The sequence below is a fragment of the Notolabrus celidotus genome, chromosome 6 (genome assembly GCF_009762535.1).
Source record: "Notolabrus celidotus isolate fNotCel1 chromosome 6, fNotCel1.pri, whole genome shotgun sequence".
Lineage (NCBI taxonomy): Eukaryota > Metazoa > Chordata > Actinopteri > Labriformes > Labridae > Notolabrus > Notolabrus celidotus.
The window spans coordinates 2389509-2415821 of NC_048277.1; the positions used below are offsets into that span (position 1 = coordinate 2389509).

Sequence of the window (26313 nt, forward strand, 5' to 3'; positions counted from 1 at the left end):
GGTTAGATTCCATCAGTAAAGCTGTACTATATCATCATTACCTGTAAAGACATCATTAACCAGAAGACTGATACTTTGAAAGGTTAGAGCCGTGCTAATCTGCACTAGACAGATGCATCAGTTCAGTTGTGATCAAGGGGAGGTCCCTGCTTGAGAATCCAGTGGCTCTGTTGCATGATGGAGGAATGATTCCCTCTGACTGTTGTAATAAAATGACAAAGATTACATGTTATTGAAAAGACTTCAGTAAAGCCATCATAGGAAGGTTTTCTGAACAGGATGGAAGGATCTTCAAAATGAGCTCAAACTCAACCAACTCAATCAAACCCTGCTTTTGTATCATTGTATGAGAAATAATAACTCACTGACAGATTGTGTATATCAGTGTGTAACATATCATAATAACACTTGACGTACATTTCCATGATTATACAGACATACTTCTACTGATGGAACATTTTCAAAGCAGCACTTTGACTTGTAACAGTAGATTCTGTTCTCTGCTGATGAATCTAAGCTAACAGCAGACTTCTCACAGCTCAGTCAACACAGGGAGCGTTCAGACCAACCAGAGACGGGGAATCCAGTTTGACACTTTGATTCGGATCCTGAGGCCAAAAGACTGCCTGGAGGGGTGCTGACAAATTGCTGACACTGGTGCAGCCGAGGCATTGGCAGAAGGAGCTGCAGGACTGACATCACACTCCTCCTGCTTAAACACAACTCCTGTTTCATGTCTATATCATTATTATTGTTTATTAAAACCATGAGAGACTCGACATAGTCACTGCCCTCAAAGACTTCAGACTTGACTTTGACTTGTAACCATAAACTTGAGACTTGATTTGGACTTTCCAGAAGTGACCTGTGCCCATCTTTGAAACACCAACTGATTCAAACTCTCAGAATGATGCTCAACACAAACTAGTCCATGCATTTGTTCTTTTTAGGATGGATTCCTCGTCCTAAATATGTTCTGTCTAATAACAGGAAAATGAGAATTCAGTCAAAAGTGTAAAAATGAAATTGTTTCAAACTCAATCAAAGCACACTGCAGGGTTTGTCTAGAATAAAACTAACTTTATTTGACATGTTAGAGTGTATTTAAAACAGTGGACACATTGGGACCAGCTTCTGTCTCCATCAGAGCTGCTGTCAGTAGTGTCCAACATAAAGTGGAGGATCAGTGTGATCCACACTGCTGCTTCATCACATCTGTCAGTGCTGCTGTTTGTTTCATTAGAAGGTCAGTCAGCACCATCTAGTGGTCTGATAGTAGAACTACAACATGTGATCAGTGTGTGAACTGACACTGACTGGGAATTACAGGTAAGAATGACGTCACTCTGAAGGTATGAGGATGTGACAACGCCCTCAGGTCAAACGGATCAGACACACACACACACACACACACACTCACACCAGGACTGAAGAGGGACACACGAGCAGCTTCTTCTCTCCACATGAAGGTGTAAAGTGTGTAAGCTGACCTGAACTCACTTCAACAGGTAAGAATCCTTCCTCTCAGACATTGACCTGTTCTATAGTTTGTGTTTGTGGAGTTCAGTCAGCAGCAGATTCATCTGGAGGTCTTTGCACACCGTTTATTTCCTATGATTCATTCACACCTTATCAGTCTTCTTTCCAACCTTCAGACAGTTAATGTGAGCTTTCACTCCAGTAACTTCACAGAGTGAAATGAGGACTTTATCTTTCAGGGAGAGGTTGATTTTTCTTAGTTTCACTTTCGTTCGCATTAAAAAGCCCCAGCGGAAGTGAGCAGTCTTTGTTCAAACTTTCTTCTTGTCTTCTTCCAGACCTGCCAACACTCTGCGCTTTAACTTCCTCTCCCTCTGTACTCCAGAGGTGTTATTTCTCCTGATAATCTCCCTTTTTCACCTTGATGTCAATCTAATGAGTGTCCCTCAACTTCTATGGAGGGGTCGCGTGCTCATTCAGTCTGATGGGACCACGTACCCCATCAGATTTTTTAAATTTGACATTTAAAAAAGAAAACCTAATTAGATTTGTTTACCATATTTTTAATAAGATCCTCTAATCTCTAACGGGTTTTCAAGAAGTCCTCTACTTGAGCCTTATATCCAAAACTCAAAAACCGTCCCCCCCTCCTCTCCCTGTAGATGGTTTGATCCAAAGAGCTGCATGAGATGGTTTCTGACAGCAGGTAAACACAGACACACAGAGGTACTAGAGACAGGTAGATCTGTGACACCTGTTCCTGAAGTGTTTATTAAAACATCAACCCTTTTTAAAAAACGTGTTTACATGAATAGTTCTGAGTTCAACAAACTTCTGCACTGTTTAAAGATTTGATCCATCCCTCATTAAAGTGGGTTAGCCCTGTTCTTATAGCTAACTTAAGTTGTGACGTACAATAACGCAGCCTCCTCTTTAAAGTTCATCAGGAGAGTTTAGAGCTGTGTGAATCTGATGACAGAGTGCTGACAGTGTCTCTATCACAATATCACAGGTGAAGTTATTAATCACTAAACTCTACCTGATAACCTCAGGTGGAGATGCAGAGGAAATCTCTTCCTTCTTTAAATAAAGAGCAGAAAGCAGCAGAGGCTGAGGATGCAGAGGTTACTGTAGGTCAGATCACATTTAGCTGTAGGTAATAAATAGGATTTAAAGGACCCAGATAAATGACTTTAAAAAGCACATAGAGATGTAGATTCATGTTACAGAGACTCCTGCATTCATTACTTCATGAAATAATACTATAATGGTATTAACATGAAAATATGGTGTCAACAAAACATCTCCCTGTAATGTAAATACTTCACAACAGAATCACATGTATTATAAGAATTGATTGCACTAGTGTGTTTAACACCTCAGTGTTACAGTTGTTGAGGATGGAGCTAACATCAGTAATTTAATCTGTATAGTTTGTGAATTACTCCACATGTGATATCATTAATCTGAATCCACACAGCAACATGCAGGATCAGATTCATGTAGTTTAAAGGACATTATTTCCCTCTGAGATGTAGAGAAGCAGAGGCATATAGAAAACATTTAACAACACTAAGTCATTTCTTCCTCTAAACTGTCCTTACATACTACTTAAATGTTCTTTTGACTTTAATCTCTGGTCATCTTGTTAAAGCTTTGTTTCCTTTTTTTAATGACCATCTCAGAGCTGTCAGGGAGGAGTGATGTTCATCAGGCAGGTAAACATTAAAAGCCAAGTGATGATCACAACAAGATGATGATCATAAAGACTTAATATCAGTCGTAGTTTTAATAATATGTCAGGGTACTAAGACAGATCTAGCCTTGGTTGTAGAAAAGGAACATAATATGATGCGGTACATAAAAGAAACAACAAATATTTTACTAGTTTATAAGAAGAAGCAGAGCCATGGATTATTTGATAGTAATCTGATCAGGCACATGTCTAATAGGAGCTCAACATGATCAGACATGTGTTGTAATGGCAGTGTTAGACAGCTCCAGCATAGAGACATGTTTGTAACTTTATAGTTGATGAAGGGAAGAAGCTGTGAAAGAATGTGAGGGACACAATGAGAGAAAGAAGAGAGAGGAGGGAGAGAGGTGAAGAGTGGTCAGACAGGTGGTACGCAGAGAAAGAGATGGAAGTGTTTTTAGACCAGTGAACATCTTTCAGGAGGTCGGCTATGAACTGTTTAACTTGATTCAAAAATAAGTTCTTGAATACTAGAAATGTTAGAAGAAGTATAGTTTTATTAAATCTGTCATATGGTAACATTTAGTAAATATTGCATCAACACATAGGGCCTGATTATTGTTGTCTTCGTCCTCTAATTCAATGTTTTCTCTTTTTCCTACTACCTAGTATTCCACAGAAAAATCCAGATCCTCGTGTGTATTAGTAAAATCTAAAAATGTCACCCGTCACTCATCATGTCATTTTTTTCCAAAAAGACTCCAATAACCTTCTACTTATCATTTCTCTGCAAGGTGCTGATCATTAGTGTTTTTGTAGCATCCAGCAATGATGGAGGTGAGGAGGAGGTGGAGGAAGAGGCAGGGCCAGCAGAGCAGGTGTCTGAGCAGGCAGAAAGTGAGGGGGGGGAGTGCTGCTGTAACTCCTGGGGTAGCCAGGGCAAAGAGGAAGGGCAGTGACAGCATGCTGGAGGAGGATGAGGAAGAAGGAGGAGAGAGAGAAAGAGAGAGAGAACCACACAGGGATGACTCGGCTCTGTTTCTGCTGAGCTCGGCTCCTTCCTCCAGAAAAACAATCCTGCAAACAGAGACTGTTTGGTTGTTCTGTAACACTGTTTTAACTTCCATGTGTCTGATATATTATTGTGGTCACCACAGTGTGTTTCAGGGAGAGTGTGGGGGCTGTGTTTGGGATCATCAGATCCTGTTTGTGGCTCCAACAAGGTTTCTGTCAGTCCTGAATTGTTGTGTCAAGTTCCTGAGAGGAAGGAGAACTAATGTGTGTCCTGTGGTGTAAAGCTTGTTGTAATGATGAACATGTTGTTGTGTTTGTGTGAAGGTGGAGGCTCTGCTATGAATCAGTGTGAGGACGGAGAGGAGGGAGCCCCTCCCTCTAAAAGCACTCTGTGTGGGGAACATGAAGCCCAGAGGTGAGATGAGGATCTCTACCTGTCCATGACTCTGCTCCATGTCAGAGCTCAGCACTCACATCACTGTGTGTGTGTGTGTGTGTGTGTGTGTGTGTGTGTGTGTGTGTGTGTGCGTGTGTGCGTGTGTGTGTGTGTGTGTGTGTGTGTGTGTGTGTGTGTGCGTGCGTGCGTGCATGCGTCTGCGCGTGCATACGTGTTGAAGGCCAGAGCAGCAGCACGGACCGGACTCTCCTGGACCAGCACCTGTACCTGGACCCAGCTGTGTGTCCTTTAGGAGTGATCGGTCTAAGGATATAATTATTAAATTCAAAGATGGCCGTCAGTCTGATGGTCCAAAGTAAGAATCGATCACAGCGTCTTTATCAGAATCAAACATTATAAAAGTTTGTAGTAAATTTCAGCAGCACTCAAACCTGGAAGATTTTCAGAGTTCATGTTTGTTCATCAGTGTTTGTGATTCTGTCAGAGTCCAACATCAGAGACCAGACTCCCCTGGACCTGGACCCAGCTGTGTGTCCTTAAAGAGTGATGACTCTATGGATCTGTTGATTAATTTCAAGTCTGTAGAGCTGAGTGCTGATGAAAGGTAAGCCTCTCAAAGTGAACTTCCTGTTGTTGTGTGTGAAACCTTTGTAACTGTGGTTGGTGTTTTCTCTGTGAAGGTGAACATTAGTCACTGGTTGTGTTTCTATCAGGATCAACACAGTAAACAGGATTGGAGGCAGAAAGAACTGTACTCAGCATGTAGTATCTTCATGTGTGTCCTGTGTTTGTAGGAGGATCCAGCAGTGTTTCTACCAGGATCCACTACATAGAATCTATCACATCAACACTGTGTGTCATTATATTATATACACTACATGATATTATATTTGTTCCACAGAGTTCAGAGATCAGAGGCTCCCATTGGTCAGTCTGCCCAGCATCATCAAACCCAGCTGGACTCCATATTGATGGTGAGTAAATGTACAAACACTGCTCCTCCTGAGAATCAGAGCACATTTTAATGAAAGCCCCAATTCCAAAGAAGCTGGGGAGCTGTGTAACACGTTGATTAAAACAGAATTTGATGCTCTGAAAATCATTGAAACCCTACATATAATTGACAACAGTGCAAAGAAAACATATCAAATGTTGAAACTGAAAAAATGTTTGATAAAAAAATTGCTGATTTTAAATTTGATGCCAGCGACACGTTTCAAAACAGGGACAACAAAACACTGAAATAGTTGTGAAGTGCCAAAAACACACCTGAAGGAACATCTCTAAACTAAATGAGGTTATTTTACATCAGGTTAGTCACATGACTGGGTTTAAAAAGGACTCTCCAGAGAGGCTGAGTCTCTCAGAGGGAAAGAGGGGAAGATGTTCACCACTCTGTGAGAGACTGGGTGAGCAAATAGTTCAACAGGTTCAGAATAATGTTCCTCAGAGTAACAAAGAGTTAGTGGATTTCATCACCGTACATAACATCATTAAAAGATTCAATCTGAAGACACCTCTGTACAAGAGGGACAAGGACCAAAACCAAGACTGGGTGGACCTGATCTACAGACCCTCAGGCAGCAAAGCATTACAAACAGACATGACTCTGTAGTGGAAGTCACTGCATTAAAAACAGACATGACTCTGTAGTGGAATCACTGCATTAAAAACAGACATGACTCTGTAGTGGAAGTCACTGCATTAAAAACAGACATGACTCTGTAGTGGAATCACTGCATTAAAAACAGACATGACTCTGTAGTGGAAATCACTGCATTAAAAACAGACATGACTCTGTAGTGGAAATCACTGCATTAAAAACAGACATGACTCTGTAGTGGAAATCACTGCATTAAAAACAGACATGACTCTGTAGTGGAAGTCACTGCATTAAAACAGACATGACTCTGTAGTGGAAGTCACTGCATTAAAAACAGACATGACTCTGTAGTGCTGAAAGTCTCTTTTAGCTGTTCCAAAGGGTAGAACAAAAACCTTCTGGGATGCAGCTCTTTACGCTCCGAGACCCTGGAACATCCTGCAGGAGGATCTGAGAAGAGACAGAAATTCATTGGTTTCCCGTGACGTCACACAGCATTCATGGTGCCATCTTTAGGACCGACCTGAGGCCGAGCATTTTCTGTGTATGATGGAGTATTAGGGCCAACTTATAGGCAGAAAAGGGATTTCAAGATTGAAGTAATACAATGAAAACAATAATTGTATCAACTTCTGAGTCTTCTCAGAACCTCTGAAGAAAGTCACCACTTATTTCATTATATTACAACTCTATTCTGGTAGATCTATGAGTATATTAGTGATTTTTCACCAGAGCAGGTCGTTGATTTAATAGAGCCGGGCGGCCGGCTGATGGCACTACGGTCCTAAAGATGGCGGCAGCAACAAAAGAGTCATGTGACTGAAACCCATGAATATTGAGACTTTTAAACCTGAACTAAAAACAATCTATCAGTCTGGATTATATGTAGGGTTTTGTCATTTCCATCTAAATTCATTATTTTAATGTTGTTTTATACAGTATATCTTTAACTATTCATCATTTATTATTGAAATACTGATTTTTATTTCTATTTTTGTTCTTTTGTTTTTCTTAAACTTGTATCTTTACCGTTGTTGCTATCCTAACTATTTATGTTTGACTGTTATTTTTCATGCTTTAACTCATGTTCTAACTCTTTTCCTTTAATTGTATAATTACCTACATTTTATATCTATTGGTGTCCATTAGTCTTTACGTCTAAATCCATTTGTGTTTTAATGTGTTCCACTTTTAGCCTCTCTGGTCTTCAGTCAAGTTCAAGTTGACATTTTGTTCTGTTCCAGCTGCTCCAGGAGAACATCATCAGTTTTGTAAAGACAGAGATGAAGAAGATCCAGAGAGTTCTGAGTCCAGATTACCCAGAATGCTTAGAGAGTCAGAGTGAGGATGAAGAGCAGAGGAGGAGCAGAGAGGCCTTTCTGGAGATCACTCTGCACTTCCTGAGGAGAATGAAGCAGGAAGAGCTGGCTGACTGTCTGCAGAGCAGTAAGAGGATTTGAACACATTTAACATGATGGAGAGAGGAAATGGAGACAACATGGGAGAGGTTTACATTTCAAACTCTGCTGTTAATATGATGCACACGTTTGTATCACATCTATGAGCTGTGAGAAACTGTTCACAGCTGATGAAGAGAGTTCAGAGAGGAGGAAAATCAAATCCATCCTGATGTCTGAAAGTGTAAATTCATCAGACTGATTGTAGCTTCAGATCATTCATCACATTTCTCTTTGGTTCTTTCAGGAACTGTTGCTGCAGAGTGCAGACGTAAACTGAAGTCTCACCTGAAGGAGAAGTTCCAGTGTGTGTTTGAGGGGATCGCTAAAGCAGGAAACCCAACCCTTCTGAACCAGATCTACACAGAGCTCTACATCACAGAGGGAGGGACTGGAGAGGTCAATGATGAACATGAGGTCAGACAGATTGAAGCAGCATCCAGGACACCACACAGACCAGAGACCACCATCAGACAAGAAGACATCTTTAAAGGCTCACCTGGAAGAGATCAACCAATCAGAGCAGTGCTGACAAAGGGAGTGGCTGGCATCGGGAAAACAGTCTTAACACAGAAGTTCACTCTGGACTGGGCTGAAGACAAAGCCCACCAGGACATCCAGTTCACATTCCCCTTCACTTTCAGAGAGCTGAATGTGCTGAGAGAGAGAAAGTTCAGCTTGGTGGAACTTGTTCATCACTTCTTTACTCAGACCAGAGAAGCAGGACTCTGCAGGTTTGAAGAGTTCCAGGTTCTCTTCATCTTTGACGGTCTGGATGAGTGTCGACTTCCTCTGGACTTCCACAAGAATCAGATCCTGACTGATGTTACAGAGTCCACCTCAGTGGATGTGCTGCTGACAAACCTCATCAGGGGGAACCTGCTCCCCTCTGCTCGCCTCTGGATCACCACAAGACCTGCAGCAGCCAATCAGATCCCTCCTGAGTGTGTTGACATGGTGACAGAGGTCAGAGGGTTCACTGACCCTCAGAAGGAGGAGTACTTCAGGAAGAGATCCAGAGACCAGGAGCAGGCCAGCAGAGTCATCTCCCACATCAAGACATCCCGAAGCCTCCACATCATGTGCCACATCCCGGTCTTCTGCTGGATCACTGCTACAGTTCTGGAGGATGTGCTGAAGACCAGAGAGGGAGGAGGGCTGCCCAGGACCCTGACTGAGATGTACATCCACTTCCTGGTGGTCCAGTCCAAACTGAAGAGCATCAAGTACGATGGAGGAGCTGAGACTGATCCACTCTGGAGTCCAGAGAGCAGGAAGATGATCCAGTCTCTGGGAAAACTGGCTTTTGATCAGCTGCAGAAAGGAAACCTGATCTTCTATGAGTCCGACCTGACAGAGTGTGGCATCAAGATCAAGGAAGCCTCAGTGTACTCAGGAGTGTTCACACAGATCTTCAGAGAGGAGAGAGGACTGTACCAGGACCAGGTGTTCTGCTTCATCCACCTGAGCGTTCAGGAGTTTCTGGCTGCTCTTCATGTCCATCTGACCTTCACCAAGTCTGGACTCAACCTGATGGAAGAAGAACAAAGATCATTCTGGGGGTCTATAATATTCAGAGGCAAACCTGAACCAAAGAGTCTCTACCAGAGTGCTGTGGACCAGGCCTTACAGAGTCCAAACGGACACCTGGACTTGTTCCTGCGCTTCCTCCTGGGTCTTTCACTGCAGACCAATCAGACTCTCCTGAGAGGTCTGCTGACACAGACAGGAAGTAGCTCACAGACCAATCAGGAAACAGTCCAGTACATCCAGAAGAAGATCAGTGAGGATCTGTCTGCAGAGAGAAGCATCAACCTGTTCCACTGTCTGAATGAACTGAATGATCGTTCTCTAGTGGAGCAGATCCAACAGTCCCTGAAATCAGGACGTCTCTCTACAGAGAAACTGTCTCCTGCTCAGTGGTCAGCTCTGGTCTTCATCTTACTGTCCTCAGAGAAAGATCTGGACGTGTTTGACCTGAAGGAATACTCTGCTTCAGAGGAGGCTCTGCTGAGGCTGCTGCCAGTGATCAAAGCCTCCAACAAAGCTGTGTGAGTTCATGAGTGAGACATTTCAAATAGAATTCATTCTTTTTATTTTTAATATATTTTATTGGCATCTTTTGAAATGATGACATCATCACATGTACATTACATGAGCATTTAGACATAGTTTCATTACAACCCCTCTGAACGTTCACCCTCAGCCTCTGTCCACCCCTCTATCCCACCGTAACACAGACAAAGATCTGGACTCAAAGGTCATAACAACTGGCATCTGTTACAATGTCAAGCAAGCAGAGTAAAAATCAATCAATCAAATAAATAGATAGGTTAAACAAAACAAACACAAAAATACATTAAAATCAAGGAAAACAGAACACAATATATACAAATAAACAAGGAAATAATAATAAATCAATAAATCAATACATAAATAAATACATAAATAAGGAAATAATATAATAATTAATTAATTGATTAATTAATTATAATTAATATACATACATATGTAACCCCTTTCTGAAACTAGAATAATTAAGATTAGACAGAGCTGCTGCTTTAAAGTTCATAAACAGGATCCTGGGTGCTTAGCTTTGGATGTTGAATTGACTAAATCTCCTGTTACCAGTAAAGTTATTACTACAGGCTAAAATATGAAGAGTGCAGTCATATAATGAATAGTGTGTGTGTGTGTGTGTGTGTGTGTGTGTGTGTGTGTGTGTGTGTGTGTGTGTGTGTGTGTGTGTGTGTGTGTGTGTGTGTGTGTGTGTGTGTGTGTGTGTGTGTGTGTGTGTGTGTGTGTGTGTGTGTGTGGTAACACCTCTTCTCACAGCTATAACCAACAGAGTTTAACTCCCATGAAATGAAACAAATTGTTATTAAACTCAATTCTCTCAGGGCGCTGGTGGCCTAGCGGTCTAAGCGTCCCACGTTTGAACTCTTTTAAATATTCAAAATAGTACCAGGCGCTTGTATTTGAAACCGTTGGGGTCCATGAGTCGGTGCACATTTGTAGAATGGTAATCCTTAAATCCATCAACACACTCAGCTTCCAATATGAAAGTCTTCAGATACTCACGAGTCCACGGTTTATTTAATTTGAACCAATCTAGCAGCAGGTTAATGGAACAGCAGCGGGCAGGATGCAGCAGAATGCTGTCTGTGAAGAAACGCAGCTCCGACACTCAGGGTCTGTCCACACTGGCAGTAGCAACAGTTGCTAACACAAACACTCCTGCCAAGTCCACGGTCTCCTACCGTCCTCAGGGAAAACTAGGTCCGTCTGTCAAAGCAGAATGTCCATCATGAACATGGTGCTAGCTTACCTAGCTAGAGAGAGAGAGAGAGGGAGAGAGGGAGAGAGAGAGAAAGAGAGAGAGAGAGAGAGAGAGAGAGAGAGAGAGAGAGAGAGAGAGAGAGAGAGAGAGAGATGAGGGTCCCTGCTAGCATCTTTACCCACCCGTCCCCTCCTAAGTTCACTTCTCCAAACAAGGTGAACTGCAGGTATATAACGCTTCTTGAACTCCAGGAGAACATACCTAGACACTTTACTATCTCCTAACTGGAGAGATAAACTAAGAGCAGAGAGAACAACACGTTTAACACTACAGTTATCTCAGTAAGAGAGGAACAGAACCAAGTGCTGCACCAGCCATCAAGGCCTGCCATCCAAAATGGGACTGAACCCTGGTCAGAGTGGCTGAGACTTAAGTGTAGGCCTCATATGAATTATTACCATATGCCATTGAAGATCCTTCCAAATAGTTTGTGTTGTCCCGTCTTTATTTATCCACCCTCCTTCTCCTAAATGAGTTTAATTCTTACACTGCATGCATATCTATACTGCCCGTAATGTAGAGAGTAAGTACAGGCAGAGAAAACCAGCTCATCCCATGATGGAGGCTCAGCACCATGTGCACATATACTGGAACAATGTCTGCTCTAGATGAACCTCTGAATGCTGTAGTTATAACTATAAAAACACTAAATGTTTCTATTATAGTTAGGAGCTTTGTCAAAGTCCACTTTTTTAGTCATTTTAACACATCATGTATATTCAAGGTTTGACCTTATGTCACTGAAATAATCATCACGCATTTATTCCCAACCGGACCGACATGAAGACATATTCTTATCTAATGACAGTTGAACATGTTTGACCATAAGTTTTAGAGGTTTCTGGGTCTTAATCTACCTTGTCTTCCCATCAAGCCATCAGAAAGGGCTCATCAGACATTATATCACACATCTCTCCTCATATGCAATCATCTGAATATATTTCAATCAGGAGAGACACAATTTGAATATTAAGGTTATTTATTACAACTGAATGAATGATGGAACTTGACAGAAATATTTGGCATAAGGTCTCTATGGGGATAATGTTGTGAGCGTAGGATGCGGGAATTTGGCAGCTGAAGAAATCCCCCTGGAGTCCAGACACTGGTGGTGGTGGTTGATGATCCAAGGAAATGAAGACTTGCAGAGACCAGGTGGAGACGGGGAGGTGGAGGGGTGCGCACCATCAATGCAAGAAGGAACTGGAGGAGAGAGAGACACATTTAAAAAGACAGCAGCAAGTTGATAGGCTGATGATAAGGGCATGCCACTGAGCTATTGGATGACGCCGCTGCTGATTAGCCAATGACAGCTCCGGAGCATGCAGCTGGAAGCGGGTGAGCTATTGAATGAGGGAGAGAGAGTTAAACTGCTGTGATTGCTTTATAGTCTTCCTGTCTGAACTTTCGCTAGAGCTACATTAAATGGCACCTGACCTCTGAAGAGAGAAGAGGGGACAGAGAGGAAACGAACTGTCCTTTTGAGATGTTGTCCTCGTCTCCTCATATCAATAAGGGATCAATCACTCCCCTCCGGTAGCCCAATGGTGCTCAAATGATCGTGTCTGGATCTGTTTTCAAGGTCCTCAGTCTTCACGTGTGACTCCTTGTTTTCACTCTGGAGCCTCTCCACCTGTTTCTCGAGGCGCTCTGTCACTGTGGTCCGACAGACAAACCTCCATTTCGTTAATGCATGGTTCATAAGCTTTGATTATTTTACACATCACATACAGTGACTGATAAATAGGCAAAAGTGCAGCTTGAATATCAGACATGAAAGTGGACCATTCTTCTTCCAGTTCAGATTTTAGCGTGGAGATGGACAGCATCTCGTCCTCTGAATTCCCCTCAGTCGATGCTCCTTCTCCAGGGTTAGCTAGCTTAGCGGGCTCAGAGGTGATCTTTCCTGGAGTGTTTATATGTATAAATATATATAAAGGCCTTCTCAGAGACTCTCTGCACGTGTCTGCTCTAGTCTGTCACCAAACCAGAACATAGAATTAATTCTGTTCATGACAACTGAAAACATTTGTTTGTTCTCATGATCTTCTTCAGGCTGAGTGGATGTGACCTGTCAGAGAGAAGCTGTGAAGCTCTGTCCTCAGTCCTCAGCTCCCAGTCCTCCAGTCTGAGAGACCTGGACCTGAGTAGCAACGACCTGCAGGATTCAGGAGTGGAGAAACTGTCTGCTGGACTGAAGAGTCCTCACTGTAAACTGGAAACCCTCAGGTCAGTATAAAGCTGAAAGTCCAATCTTACACTGTCAGAGACAACAGCCCAATGAATGTTGGTGACATCAGAAAGCTCCACGAGACACTGAGGCTCCTCAAATTATCAGTAAGGGTAGACCAGGAAATTCAACTCATTCAATCAATCTTCATTCAGGTTGGCTGATTAAAAACATTTAAAGACAAGTACAATAAAAAATATTCTTTATTAAATATTAGAAATATGCATGGCTTTAATCATTTAGAAAATAATAACAGCTTTAACAAATGTTTACATGTCCTCTCAGGTTCACTGGATGTAACCTGTCAGAGAGAAGCTGTGAAGCTCTGTCCTCAGTCCTCAGCTCCCAGTCCTCCAGTCTGAGAGACCTGGACCTGAGTAACAACAACCTGCAGGATTCAGGAGTGGAGAAACTGTCTGCTGGACTGAAGAGTCCTCACTGGAAACTGGAAACCCTCAGGTCAGGTTTCCTTCTCATCATGTTTATGGTTATTTGTATTAAAATGGTCAAATCTTGAACACTTTTGCTTAATGTGTGTTTTTTTTCTGACTCCAGTCTGTCAGGATGTCTGATCACAAAGACAGGCTGTGCTTTTCTGGCCTCAGCTCTGACCTCCAACCCCTCCCGCCTGAGAGAGCTGGACCTGAGCTACAACCATCCAGGAGACTCAGGAGTGAAGCTGCTGGAGGATCCACTCTGCAGACTGGATACACTGAGGTATAACAGACAACAAGAGCTCAAACACTGAATGTGTAAAACATCTTATTTCACAGAAAAAGATCTCGCTATGTTTCATTCTCTTCAGAGGAGTGATTGGACCTGAACCAGGAAACACACAGACCACCAGAAGACTATCAAACAGAAACAAAACAGTTCAATAGAAACTAAAGGAGAAAGGAATCCATTGTTACTCTCTGAGATTTTCTTTTACACTATCAGCAGTTTAACCCTTTTTAACTTTCAGACAGAGATCTAAGACTCTCTTTAAGGGATGCACTGACTCACTTAATGTCAGCTCAATGATCATCTTTCATGATCAGCTGATTGATCAGGTAAACTACTGCTGCCCTGTCTTCTTAAGATGACATTAATACACATCTGATTTCAGTCACTGTTTAGAGAGAATTATGACGCAGACTGAACGAGCTTCTCTGACAGCACAGTGAGTAAAGGTTGTGAATTAAGATACATGAGGACTCTCATCAGTGTTGACGTCTCTGTAAAATGTTCTCTGATAGTTCATTTGTTGTATTGAAACATGTCATCATGTAATACACAATCCTGTGGACTGACTACAGCATCACTTCTTTTATGGTGATGTTAGACAGAAAAAGTCAGATGTGACTGTTCATCTGATAATGTTTGTAAACATACAGAAGGCAGATGTTACATTCTCAGAAAGTCATCAATATTTTGAAATATGTAGTATTATCTTTATTTATTTTATGTATTAGTTTATTTGACAGGAGCCATGCAAAACAAAAACTGTCAAGCCAGTTAGCTATAAGCTCATTTTCATCTGTGGTCCCTGGGCAGGAAGATGTAAAAGAATGTACAATACAAATGATAAAAACATGCTAGCATTTAAATCAATACATACTCAACAACAGTCCATCACTAATAACAACACATTAAAAATGACATTTCATTGTCTCTAGTTCGATGCATTAAGACGATTAACTCAGTGATCACATGATTGTTTTTCCTTGAGCCATAATTGGAGTTTACTTTTACAAACACTGAGGCTTGTACAGTCTCTAATGTGGGTAGGAACTGAGTTTTCCTGCTGCTCTGACTGAAAATGCAGACTGTCCAAATGCAGTCTTCCTAAGTTTATCAGAACAGTCTCCTCTTGTTGATGCCCTGGTCTCCCTAAGATTGTTCCTGCAGAGTAACACACATTGTTTAAGTGGTGGTGGGGCCTGATCATGAATTAGTTTATACATCAGACACATATCTGCATAACAAAGAAAACTGTCAAAGGTCATTAAGTTATATTTCGTAATGATTTTACTGTGGTGGTAGTTCCTTGGTTCCAGAGTTTTCAGTGGCTGTTTGTAGAGGGTGTTTAATGGTTTTAGAGTGGTTGCTCCAGCCTGAGACCAGCTTGTGGCACAATAAGATAAATGAGAAAAAAATCATTGAGTGCATGTATAGTTTAGCAGCGGCTAAAGATAACTGATACCTGACATGTCTGAAGTTCATAAGGCTGGCTCTTACATTTCTGCAGACATTTTTTACATGTTTCTTAAAATTTAGATTGGACTCAATTGTTACGCCCAGAAACTTGAAATGTTTAACAATCTGTATTACCTCTCTGTTTACAGTCATATCAGGTTGAGGTGTATTGTTTCCCCTGATAGTAAAAATACATTCCTACAGTTTTACTCACATTAAGCGTTAAACAGCTGTGAGTTAGCCAATCTGAGACTTTGTTCAGCGCTGCAGAGAGTTTGGATGCAGCTTGTTCTCTTGTTTTAGCATGGGTATAGATAACCATGTCATCTGAGTACATTTGGATCTGTACCTCTGGACAGATCAGGGGCAGATCATTAATGTACAAACTAAATAGAATCGGCCCTAGGATTGATCCTTGCGGCACTCCAACATCACAAACAATAAAAGATGAGCACGTATCATTAATTCTTGTACACTGTTTTCTGGAGCATAAGTATGACTCCATCCATGTCAGTGCTTTACCAGAAAAGTTCAACTTTGACCATTTAGACAACAAGACATTATGATTTACGGTATCTGTGGCGGCTTTTCTATGGGTTTCGGCCGCCTTCCGTGGTTCAGAGGAGACCTGCGGTCCTGACGCGCTCCAGTAAAAAACAAACAGTCTTGCTTGGATCTAACAGAAGATTTATTGCTGTTGATCGGCAGTTTTCACAACAAAAAACATGATCTTAATTAGGCTTTTCTCTGCAGTTAAATAACGAAAAAGAGAGCGGTCCAAAAACAATACGGCTCTCCCCTGTCTCATCAGTAACACCTGTCCCACGCTCCCTTATGTCACATTTCTGGGGAGGAGGATCTCATAATATAAACATTTAAGTATTTGAAATAAAACATAAACTTAGAGCCTTTCATCATTTCATGCAGTACTATTAAAAATAACAATAATCATCAAAATATGCAGAGATGGCTCTGACATACCAGCCCCTAATTGTTTATCATAAAGCAATTACTCAAATAATACATTAATAGAGCCATTACATTCATGCAGGACATTTGTCTCTGCTAACCAAGTCCATGTTATAGTCCATATTCTGCTCTCGAAAGGCAAAAGACCCTTTGCTGGGTCAGACAGTCCATAAAGTCCCTTTCTGCTCTCGAAAGGCAGTCAGTGGTGCCCCTCACTGAGAAAAAAGGAAACAAACAAACTCAGTCTGCTGCCTCCAGAAGCAGACAGATCTTGGTGATGGGTCTTTGAATAGTGCTGGTCTTGGTCTTCACCAAGACACTGCGAATCAGTCCTTTTGATCCTGGAAGAGCTTTAACCACTCGTCCTAGAAGCCAGGTGTTTCTTGGGGCATTGTCATCAACGATGACAACAAGATCTCCAGGAGCGAAGTTCCTCTTGATGTCGTTCCATTTGTGTCTTTCTTGTACCAGTGGAATGTATTCTCTGGTCCATCTTCTCCAGAATAAGTCTGCGATATACTGCACCTGCCTCCATCTTTTACGTGAGTAGATGTCCTTTTTCTCAAAGAGTCCAGGGGGCATGACAGGATTTGATTTTAGAAGAAGCAGATGATTCGGAGTTAGGGGCTCGAGGTCATTTGGGTCACTGGTAACTGTTGTAATTGGTCTATCATTCATGATTGCTTCCACTTCACACAAAGCTGTGTGTAGACCTTCATCATCTAGAGTCTGTTCCTTTAAGACAGAGTAGAGAATCTTTTTCACCAGTCTAATTAGTCTTTCCCATACTCCACCATGGTGAGCTCCTGAGGGGGGATTGAATGTCCATTCAATTCCTCTTCTTAGAAGCATTTTTTGGATTTTGTCATTATCCAGTTGTTTTACAGACTCCTCCAATTCCTTCTGTGCACCTATGAAATTGGTGCCTTGATCCGATCTGATGCTTTTGATTGAGCCTCGACGACAGATGAATCGACGCATAGCATTTATGCATGCATCTGTATCCAGCTGACTGGCAACCTCCAGGTGAACAGCACGGCTTACAAGGCAAGTAAATATTACCCCCCATCTCTTGACCAGAGCACGGCCACGTCTCACCTCAATGGGTCCAAAGTAATCTACACCCACATGAGTGAAGGGTGGAAGATCTGGTGTAACTCTGTCTAGGGGGAGATCAGCCATCTTCTGCTCACCAGCTCTCGCCTGTTGTCGTCTGCAAACCACACAGCTCTTGATAATCCTCCTTGCTGAAGAGTTGGCACCAGATAGCCAATAGCGCTGTTGCAGTTTGGAGAGCATGTGACCTCGTCCAGAGTGACCAACTTGTCTGTGAATATGGCTCAATATTACTTTTGACACATGAGAATGTTTAGGCAGGATCATTGGGTGTTTATTCTCTGTTGGCATAGCCATCCTCCTTGTCCTTCCTCCCACTCTCAGGACATCAGCATCAGCATCAATGAAAGGGTCCAGTTTATACAGGGAGCTTCCTTTTCTGCACGGCTTTCCCTGTTTGAGACAGGCCATTTCCTCTTTAAAGTGCTGTCTCTGCTCGTAGCAAATAATGGCCTTTTCTGCATTTTCAGTGTCCTCCACTGAAAGATCTGTGACTGCAGTTATTTTGAGAAGGAGCATCCGATCTCTAAGTGATTTTCCTTAATCTTGACTGATCAATGCACATTTCTCTTTCCTCTTCCTTTTCATCTGCAGAAGGAGATTCTTTAGTTTCATCATCCAAGCTACAGCTCTTTTTAGATCATTCCATGATGAATAATACTCAATCAGCTTGCTTGTTGGAGTTTTTTCTGCAGCTGTGGTGACAGTGCTGCCTACAATAACTTCCTTCCTCACCTCTGGATCATCTTGAAGGATTGAGTCAAGCTCTTCAGGCTTTCTTGGCCATTCTGTTTTAGGTTTCTCCAGAAACACAGGTCCTTGAAGCCATGTCTTAGATCCGAGGAAGGGTTTGATGCTCAATCCTCGAGATGCATCATCAGCTGGGTTGTGTTTCGACTCCACAAACCTCCACTGACTCATCTTTGACAAGTTATGGATCACTGCAATCCTGTTAGCTACAAAAGTTCGAAACCTTCTTGTCTTATTTCCAAGATATTTCAGAACAGTCTGGCTGTCGGTCCAGAAAGTGGATTCTAGGAGCTGTATTTTGAGTTCTGAGCGAAGCATCCTGTCTATTCGTGAAGCCAGTGTGGCAGCAGTGAGTTCCAGTCTTGGGATTGTCATTGTTTTGAGTGGAGTGACTCTTGATTTTCCCATCACAAATGCAACATGTACTTCCTCAGAGTCGTTTGTGAGTCTTAAATAACTTGCAGTTCCGTAACCTTGTTCACTTGCATCACAGAAGTTGTGCAGTTGTGCAGTTTTTACTTGGCCGAAGTTTTTTGGTTTCATACACCTGCTGATTTGGAATTTGTCCAGCTTCTCCAGATCCTTGAGCCACTGTTGCCATGGCTTCAGCAGTTCCACAGGAACCATTTCATCCCATCCATACTTAGCCTTACAGAGTTCTTGGAGGATTTGCTTGGCTTTGAGTATAAAGGGGGCAAGGAAACCAAGAGGATCGTACACAGAGCTAACAATGGAAAGTATATTTCTTCTGGTGGGTGTTTTGTTGTTAACAGTGACATGAAAGCTGAATACATCCTTCTCAATGTCCCAATACAGTCCTAATGCTCTGTCAGTAGGCAGTTTCTCCCTGTCCAGATCCAAGTTTTTCATTTGTTTTGCTCTGTCGTCTTCAGGGATGGATGCCAGTACAGTACGACTATTACTAACCCACTTGGTCAGCTTGAATCCTCCAAGAGAGCACATTTCTTTGAGGTTCTTGACAAGACTTATTGCTTGCTTTTCTGTTGGAGCAGACTTCAGACAATCATCAATGTAAAAATTGGACTTGACTGTGTCAGACACTTCTCCATCAAAGATGTTACTGTTATCTTCTGCAGTCTTTTGCAGTGCAAAGTTTGCACAGGCTTGAGAAGAGACAGCGCCAAACAGATGAACTGTCATCCTGTATTCCTCCAATGGCTTGTTTGTGTCACCCTCTGGCCACCATAGGAATCTGAGAAAGTTCCTGTCCTCTTCATTGACTCTCACCTGGTGAAACATACTCTCAACGTCTGCCATAATTGCAGCTGGCTCTTGTCGGAATCTGAGCAGAACACCAATGAGTGAGTTAGCCAAGTCTGGGCCTTGTAGCAGTACATTGTTTAGTGATGTGCCTTTAAAAGTTGCTGCACAGTCAAAGACTACACGGAGGGTTTTTTTGCGTTTATGATACACACCATGGTGGGGTATGTACCACAGTCTGCCACTCTCTGGTGTTAAATCTTCCGGTGGTACCTTCTCAGCATAGCCTTTTCGTATGATGTCACTCAGGAAGTCTCTGTACTCGCTTGCATAAACTGGATCCTTTTGGAATCTTCTTTTCAGATGTAACGTTCGTTGCTCTGCCATGTGATAGTTGTTTGGCATACTGATGTTCCTGTCACGAAGAGGTAAAGGTAAGTAGTAGTGGCCATCCTTGAGAGTAACAGAACTTGAGGCAATTTGCATGAACTGTAGGTCATCAGCTGACATCTCCACTTTCTCCTTATAGTCTTGCTCTGGGAAGTCATGTGCATATTGGTTTTCCAGGAGCCTTTCAATGTGCACAATGGAGATTCGGTTCACCGATGCCACAGTGCGTTCCTCCTCCATAGCAGTAGAAACATTGAGTGGACCATTAACCACCCATCCTAGCAGTGTTTTAACTGCATATGGTCCATTTCCTTGGCTATTAATGACTCTCCACGGTTCCATAGCCTTTGGTACGTTGACACCAATAAGAAGATCCACATCAGCTTCTATCTCCTTAACCTTGATCTCCTGCAGGTAGGGCCACTTGTTTAAATCAGCCTGTGTGAGAAGGTTTCTCCTTGTCACAGGGATCTTGTCTTGAGTATATAACTTTGGCAGTGGCAGGTAGCTATCATCCTCTATATGACTCACCTCTAGACCAGTCAGCTCATAGCTCTTAGCAGTTTTCTCTGTTCCCATAGTCTGCAAAAGAACTTCAGTTCTGCGGCCTCTAGCATTGAGCTTCCTCATGAGGTTCTCCGTACAGAACGTGTCGGTGCTGCCTGGATCCAGGAAGGCATAGGTAAGTACACTTTTATTCCCATTACAAACTTTAACCCTCACTGGAACTCTGGCGAGTATAAAGTCATTACCAGCCCCAGTTCCTTCTCCCTCTCCAAGTGACACAAGAGCACTGCTGATCGAGGTTTCCTCCTTGTAAACATCTGTCTCGAATTTGGGAGATCTCTTTATGTGCAGAACAGTGGGGTGTCTGCCCTGACAATTCTCACATTTCATTCTTCTTTTGCAGTTTTTGCTCAAATGTCCCACCTTCAAACATCCAAAGCACAATCCATTGTCTCTAAGAAACTTGATTTTAGCTTCATGAGGTTGTGCATATAGCTTCTGACATTCAGCTACAGTGTGTTTGCCAGCACAAAAAGCACATGAGGTGTCTGTGTGTGTGCTGGGGTCCAAGTTGACTTTAATGGCTGGTTTCTCTTGCGTGTGTTGTGCTTTGCTATCGGATACCATTGCCACTGTGGTAGCAAAGCTGCTTCCTTTGCGTTTAAATGGGTTTGGTTTTGTGTCTGTGGTGGGTCTGGCCTTTAAAGTCCTAATATGTGAGAGAGGATCCTGAATATCACCAAAGAGAGGATCTTGCAGTATGTTAGCTTGCCTCTCGATGAAAGCCACAAGGTCCTGCAGTCTTGCTCTTGTGTTCCTCCGCTCCAGAATGTCACAAGCTGCAGCTCTCCACCTCTCCCTTAGTTTATAAGGGAGTTTTGTCATAATGAGCCTTAAATTGGACGGTAGGTCAAGCTCCTCCATGTCTTGCAGACCTCTCATGGCAGTACAACAGCCTCTTAAGAAAAGTGCATAACTTTGCAGTGCTTTTCCATCCTCTGCCTTAATGTTGTTCCAGGTCAGAGCTTTTGTCATATAAGCATTTGCAATCTTTATGTTGTTTCCGAAATGCACCTTTAACAGTCTCTTTGCCTCTAAAAAGCCGGGTTCGGCGTCCATATGAAAACAGCTTCTGACCAACTCACGGCAGGGGCCTGATGTATATTGCTCCAGGTAATACAACATGTCTTGGTGGCTATTGGTTTTCTCCTCAATGCCATGCTGGAATGCCCTCATGAAGGTTTGGTAATGAAGTGGGTTACCATTAAAAACCGGGATTTCACGTGCAGGCAGTGATACTTGCTTGTGCTGCAAAGCCAATAAATCAGCAATGTCATTTTGTCTCTGCATTACAGTCAGGAAATTGTCATCATTGTTTGTCATGTTAATCACTGTTGCTGTTTGTGGAGAACTCCGAACTGTAGGGTCATGCTGTTGCAGAGTGATCCGTGTTGTTTTCTTATTTTGTTGTGGAGAGCTTGCTAGCAGTTTTGGTTGTTGGTTCAGATATCTTTGAAGGGGGGTTTTGGGAATCGCTCCAAGTTCTGTGAATTCAACGATAGATGCTTCTGGAATCACTGTCACATCTGCTTTTTCCTGGTAAGTTTCCAAATATTCATTCATGCCATCCTCATGCTGCTGTTGTGGTTCAGATGTTGGTTCATTTTTTGATTCAAAGTTCTCTAGCACCTTTAATTTTGCATCTGATTCGGCCAGCCTCGTTTCCAACTCCATTTGTTCCAGTCTGGTGTTTAGTTGAGCTTTCTCCATTTCCAGAGCATGTTTCCTTTCTAAAGCTGCTGCTCGGGCAAGCAGTGCAGCCTTTTCTGTGGCTACTTTAAGACGGGCTGAGGCAGCAGAAGTGGTGGATCCTGATTTTAAGCTCTTTGAGACCCGTGAACTCTTTGAAACATTGGAAATACTGTCCTTGGGTTCAATGAGTGACTGAGGATCTGTTTGAGAAGTTCTCCATTGTCCAACATCCTTCAGGAAATTCTCAAATGTGGACATTTTTGGTTCATACCAATCAATTCTCTCCTTTTCCTTTATTTCCTCAGACAAAGACATTTGCACCAATTCATGAACCTCCTTAAAATCATTCAGTGATCTTTGAAAAAGGGCTACAGATTCATCCACTTTCTCAATATTCCCTCCCGTTTCCATCAAGGTTTTTGTTTCATTCATTTTGCGCGTGCACGCTCCAAGTTTCCCTTTGCGCGACGCGCTGAGTGATTTAAACCTCTCCGCAGCATCAGCTGCATCAATCTGCACTTTATCAGCATCCATTATTCTTTCCGTCTTTATTCACAGAGCAGATTAATTCATTTATCAACACCGTTCCTTTCCTTGTTTGCAGAACTCATTCATATTCCTTGTCCATTCACAAACATTTCACACGCATCCGATCCCGTGGCATTTCATTCATAATGTCGAGTCCGACTTTTACTCACGGGTCCGCTGAGGCCGATGCCTGTGTCTGGGTCATAAAAGTCCTGTGCTTGTTCCGTTGAGTCGGATCATCCACATATCCACAGGTTGCGGTGTTTTTGGACAAAGTGTGGCGGCTTTTCTATGGGTTTCGGCCGCCTTCCGTGGTTCAGAGGAGACCTGCGGTCCTGACGCGCTCCAGTAAAAAACAAACAGTCTTGCTTGGATCTAACAGAAGATTTATTGCTGTTGATCGGCAGTTTTCACAACAAAAAATATGATCTTAATTAGGCTTTTCTCTGCAGTTAAATAACGAAAAAGAGAGCGGTCCAAAAACAATACGGCTCTCCCCTGTCTCATCAGTAACACCTGTCCCACGCTCCCTTATGTCACATTTCCGGGGAGGAGGATCTCATAATATAAACATTTAAGTATTTGAAATAAAACATAAACTTAGAGCCTTTCATCATTTCATGCAGTACTATTAAAAATAACAATAATCATCAAAATATGCAGAGATGGCTCTGACAGTATCAGCAGCTTTTTTTGAAATCAGGGAAAACCGCAGCAACAACACCTCCACTGTCAAGACTAGATCTGATTTGTTCTGTGAAAACGCAGATTGCTGTCTCGGTTGAGTGATGTTTCCTGAAACCAAACTGCATAGGATGCAATGGAAAATGACTGATATTTAAAAAAGCTATCAGCTGGTCACAGATGACCCGCACTGTGACTTTGGAGATTACTGGGAGAATACTTATGGGCCTGTAGTTTGCAACATTGGTTTTATCACCTGCCTTGCGATGCAAATTGCATTGTTTTATTGACGAATTTACAAGATGACTAATAGGAGCAGAGAGGTTACTTTTGTACTTCTTCACAAATGCAGAATCACAATCAAAAACATCTTTAGCCTTGGAGGTTTTAAATTGGTTCAAGACTGTAATTATAGAGGGTTCTGACACCTCAGAAATATTAAAAACAGGGAAATCACAGTTTTGTTAAGCCAAATCATTGCGTCAGATCTTTGACTGAATCTATGAAATAATCATTAAATACAGAGCATATTTGATTTTTGTCTTGTGTTAAAATTCCTTGAACTTCTAATTCTAATCCTTTGGCTCATTTGCAGTTGTCTTTCTTTAAAACTTTGTTGATGTTTTCCCAGGTTTGCCTACTATTTCCTTTAGCTTCATTTATCATATCTATAAAATGTTTTGCTTTTCATCCTCACTTCACTGACAACTCTATTAAGAAGATGCTGAAAGGTCCTTCTGTCATGGGCTAGTCCTGATTTCAGTGCGATTTTTAAGGGATGATCCCTTTGTTTCATTAAACTCCACAGATGTTCAGTTAGCCAAGGCACATTCTGTTTATTAGAGAACATTTTATGTTTTTACTAAATTCATCTTTAACAGACTCTGGATCATCTGAGGACAGGATGTCAGTCCAAGTTAGTTTTTGAAATTTCCTTTCAAATTCACTGACAAGTTTCTTAGGAATAATTTTGATCATATTTTTACTTTCTTGCTGGTACATGAACCTGTGCTTTGTTAGTTGCCTTACTATCAATGTCAAATTATGATCTGACATCCCAGTCACTAAATTCAATGATTTAGTTATTCTTTCTGGTTTGTTGCTGAATATTAAATCTATCTGGGTTTTGGATGACTGAGTAATCCTTGTAGTGCCTTGGATAAGTTGTTGGAGGTCGAACTGATTTGTTATGTCTTTAAGTTTTTTCCTATTTGACTTATCTGCCCAATGTATATTAAAATCCCCCTCTTATTTTTATCAAGCTCTTTTAAAATGTTTTTAACATTTTCATAAAACATGTTATGATGAGGGAGGCTTGTACACACCAACAACAGTAAAGGACATAGATGGAGACAAAATACATTTCACAGCAATGCATTCCATATTCATGCTGCTAAATATGATTTTGATTTTGCTTCCTTTGTGGTTCTTGATTGTATTTCGCAAGCATTTGCTTTTCCGGCGTCCAGCAGCTGGGAGAAGTAGATGAACTGGCTCCGTGAGTTAAAGGTAACAAGGTGTTCATTGTGTCCTTGTTGCTGTGGATTAAACGCCGAGCAGCAGCGAAGTGATAACATCAGAAGCACTGCAACATAGCTGACAATGATAACTTTCTGTAGCGAGTCGGTGTTCATCGACCTTCCTCTTGAGGCAGTTGTAAAGTATACGCCACGATTATGAACTTTAAAACTGAGTTAGCAGCTCTTGTACCTGCAACACCTGCCCTGTTGCAGGCATCCACCGCCATCTTAGATCAAACATATGCATCTGGTCCTAGTCATGTACAGACCTGATCCCTGAGACAGAGCTGTCTAATAAACACAATATGATCAAATATTATAGAATCATGTTCTTTATCTGAAAATGTCCAAACTGTACTCTTGTCTTACGATCTAAATGTTGCTCTAAACAACAACTTTTAGTTTTCTGCTGAAAGCTGTCACGTTGTCCTGAACTGCAGAAACTGGTCCCACTGCCTCTCCTCTCACAGGAGGAAGTGGTTGATGATGTTTTGGAGGGCAGGAGGTGGAAACCTTTTGGACATGAAGTGACATTTTACATGTTCTCATTACTCAGTGTGCAAGTTCAAGATGAAGGTTAACATCTAGTTTAATGATGAAACCACATCAAACTTCAAATCTCCAACTGATCTGTTCTTTCATTGGTCCATAGAGACAACCATCTGGATCCTGGCTGACATGGGGATGTCTGTATTCTTGATCTGATTGTCTCTTTGTTTAGTGAGCCCTCAAACAAACCTTCAGAGCTACAGAGAAACGCCTCCTTCATGTGTTCACTGTGGTGCAGTGAGCAGTGCTATGGCTGGCTTTGGTAGGGTGAGGCTGTTAGCTTGGTTACCAAACCTTCACACAGCACATTTGATGGATTCAGTCTGGTCTTCATCCACACAAGATTTATCCTGCTCGGTCTCAAAGTGGCGTTTAACACCAGACGTGTTCAGAAACACACACACTCTCTTCTGTCCACAGGGGTCTGTACAGAGTCTGCACTCTGAAAAAGAAGAGGATAGATTGAAGTGAATCTCAGCATGAACAGAACTAAGGAAGTTACAGATGTTAGAAACATGGATTCAAAGTACTGGCTGCATAACTGGGTTAAACAATGAGATCAAACAGTATTCATTGAGCTTCATCAGCCCAGATAGACTGGTTTACTGACACAGCTACATTCAGGGAGACAAGCAGCAGACCTGTCGGTCACCATCAGCCTCATATACATGCTGCTATCCTGTGTCATCAAGATAAATACAGCTTATCACTTCTCTGCTGGCTTTTCCTCTGGCTGACTCTGAAGGATCCAAGAAGAGCCTCACACAGTCACATGAGTTCATATGAGAGGTTTCATTTCATCTTCATTCATATTTAGAAGAAGAGAGCCCACTCCTTCATATCTCTATCTGCAGACACTGTTTAGATTGAAAGTCTATTTAGAATGAGCTTTTTATACTGCAGAGTGAACACAAGCCCTAAAAGAAGAAATGA

At 42.0% G+C, this 26313-nt stretch overlaps 1 protein-coding gene across 1 annotated transcript in view; it reads left to right on the top strand.

Annotated features, from left to right (window-relative positions):
- The first annotated feature begins 1386 nt into the window (after positions 1-1386).
- Positions 1387-26313, top strand: part of LOC117814658 (NACHT, LRR and PYD domains-containing protein 12-like) — a 25980-nt gene continuing 1053 nt past the window's right edge. Inside the window, exons 1-10 of the mRNA XM_034686121.1 lie at positions 1387-1508; positions 2142-2185; positions 3165-4604; positions 4807-4941; positions 5071-5190; positions 5488-5560; positions 7434-7635; positions 7909-9697; positions 13042-13215; positions 13772-13933. Of these exons, the coding sequence (XP_034542012.1) occupies positions 4483-4604; positions 4807-4941; positions 5071-5190; positions 5488-5560; positions 7434-7635; positions 7909-9697; positions 13042-13215; positions 13772-13933 (2777 nt within the window). The 5' untranslated portion in view covers positions 1387-1508; positions 2142-2185; positions 3165-4482. The remainder of the gene's footprint in view (positions 1509-2141; positions 2186-3164; positions 4605-4806; positions 4942-5070; positions 5191-5487; positions 5561-7433; positions 7636-7908; positions 9698-13041; positions 13216-13771; positions 13934-26313) is intronic.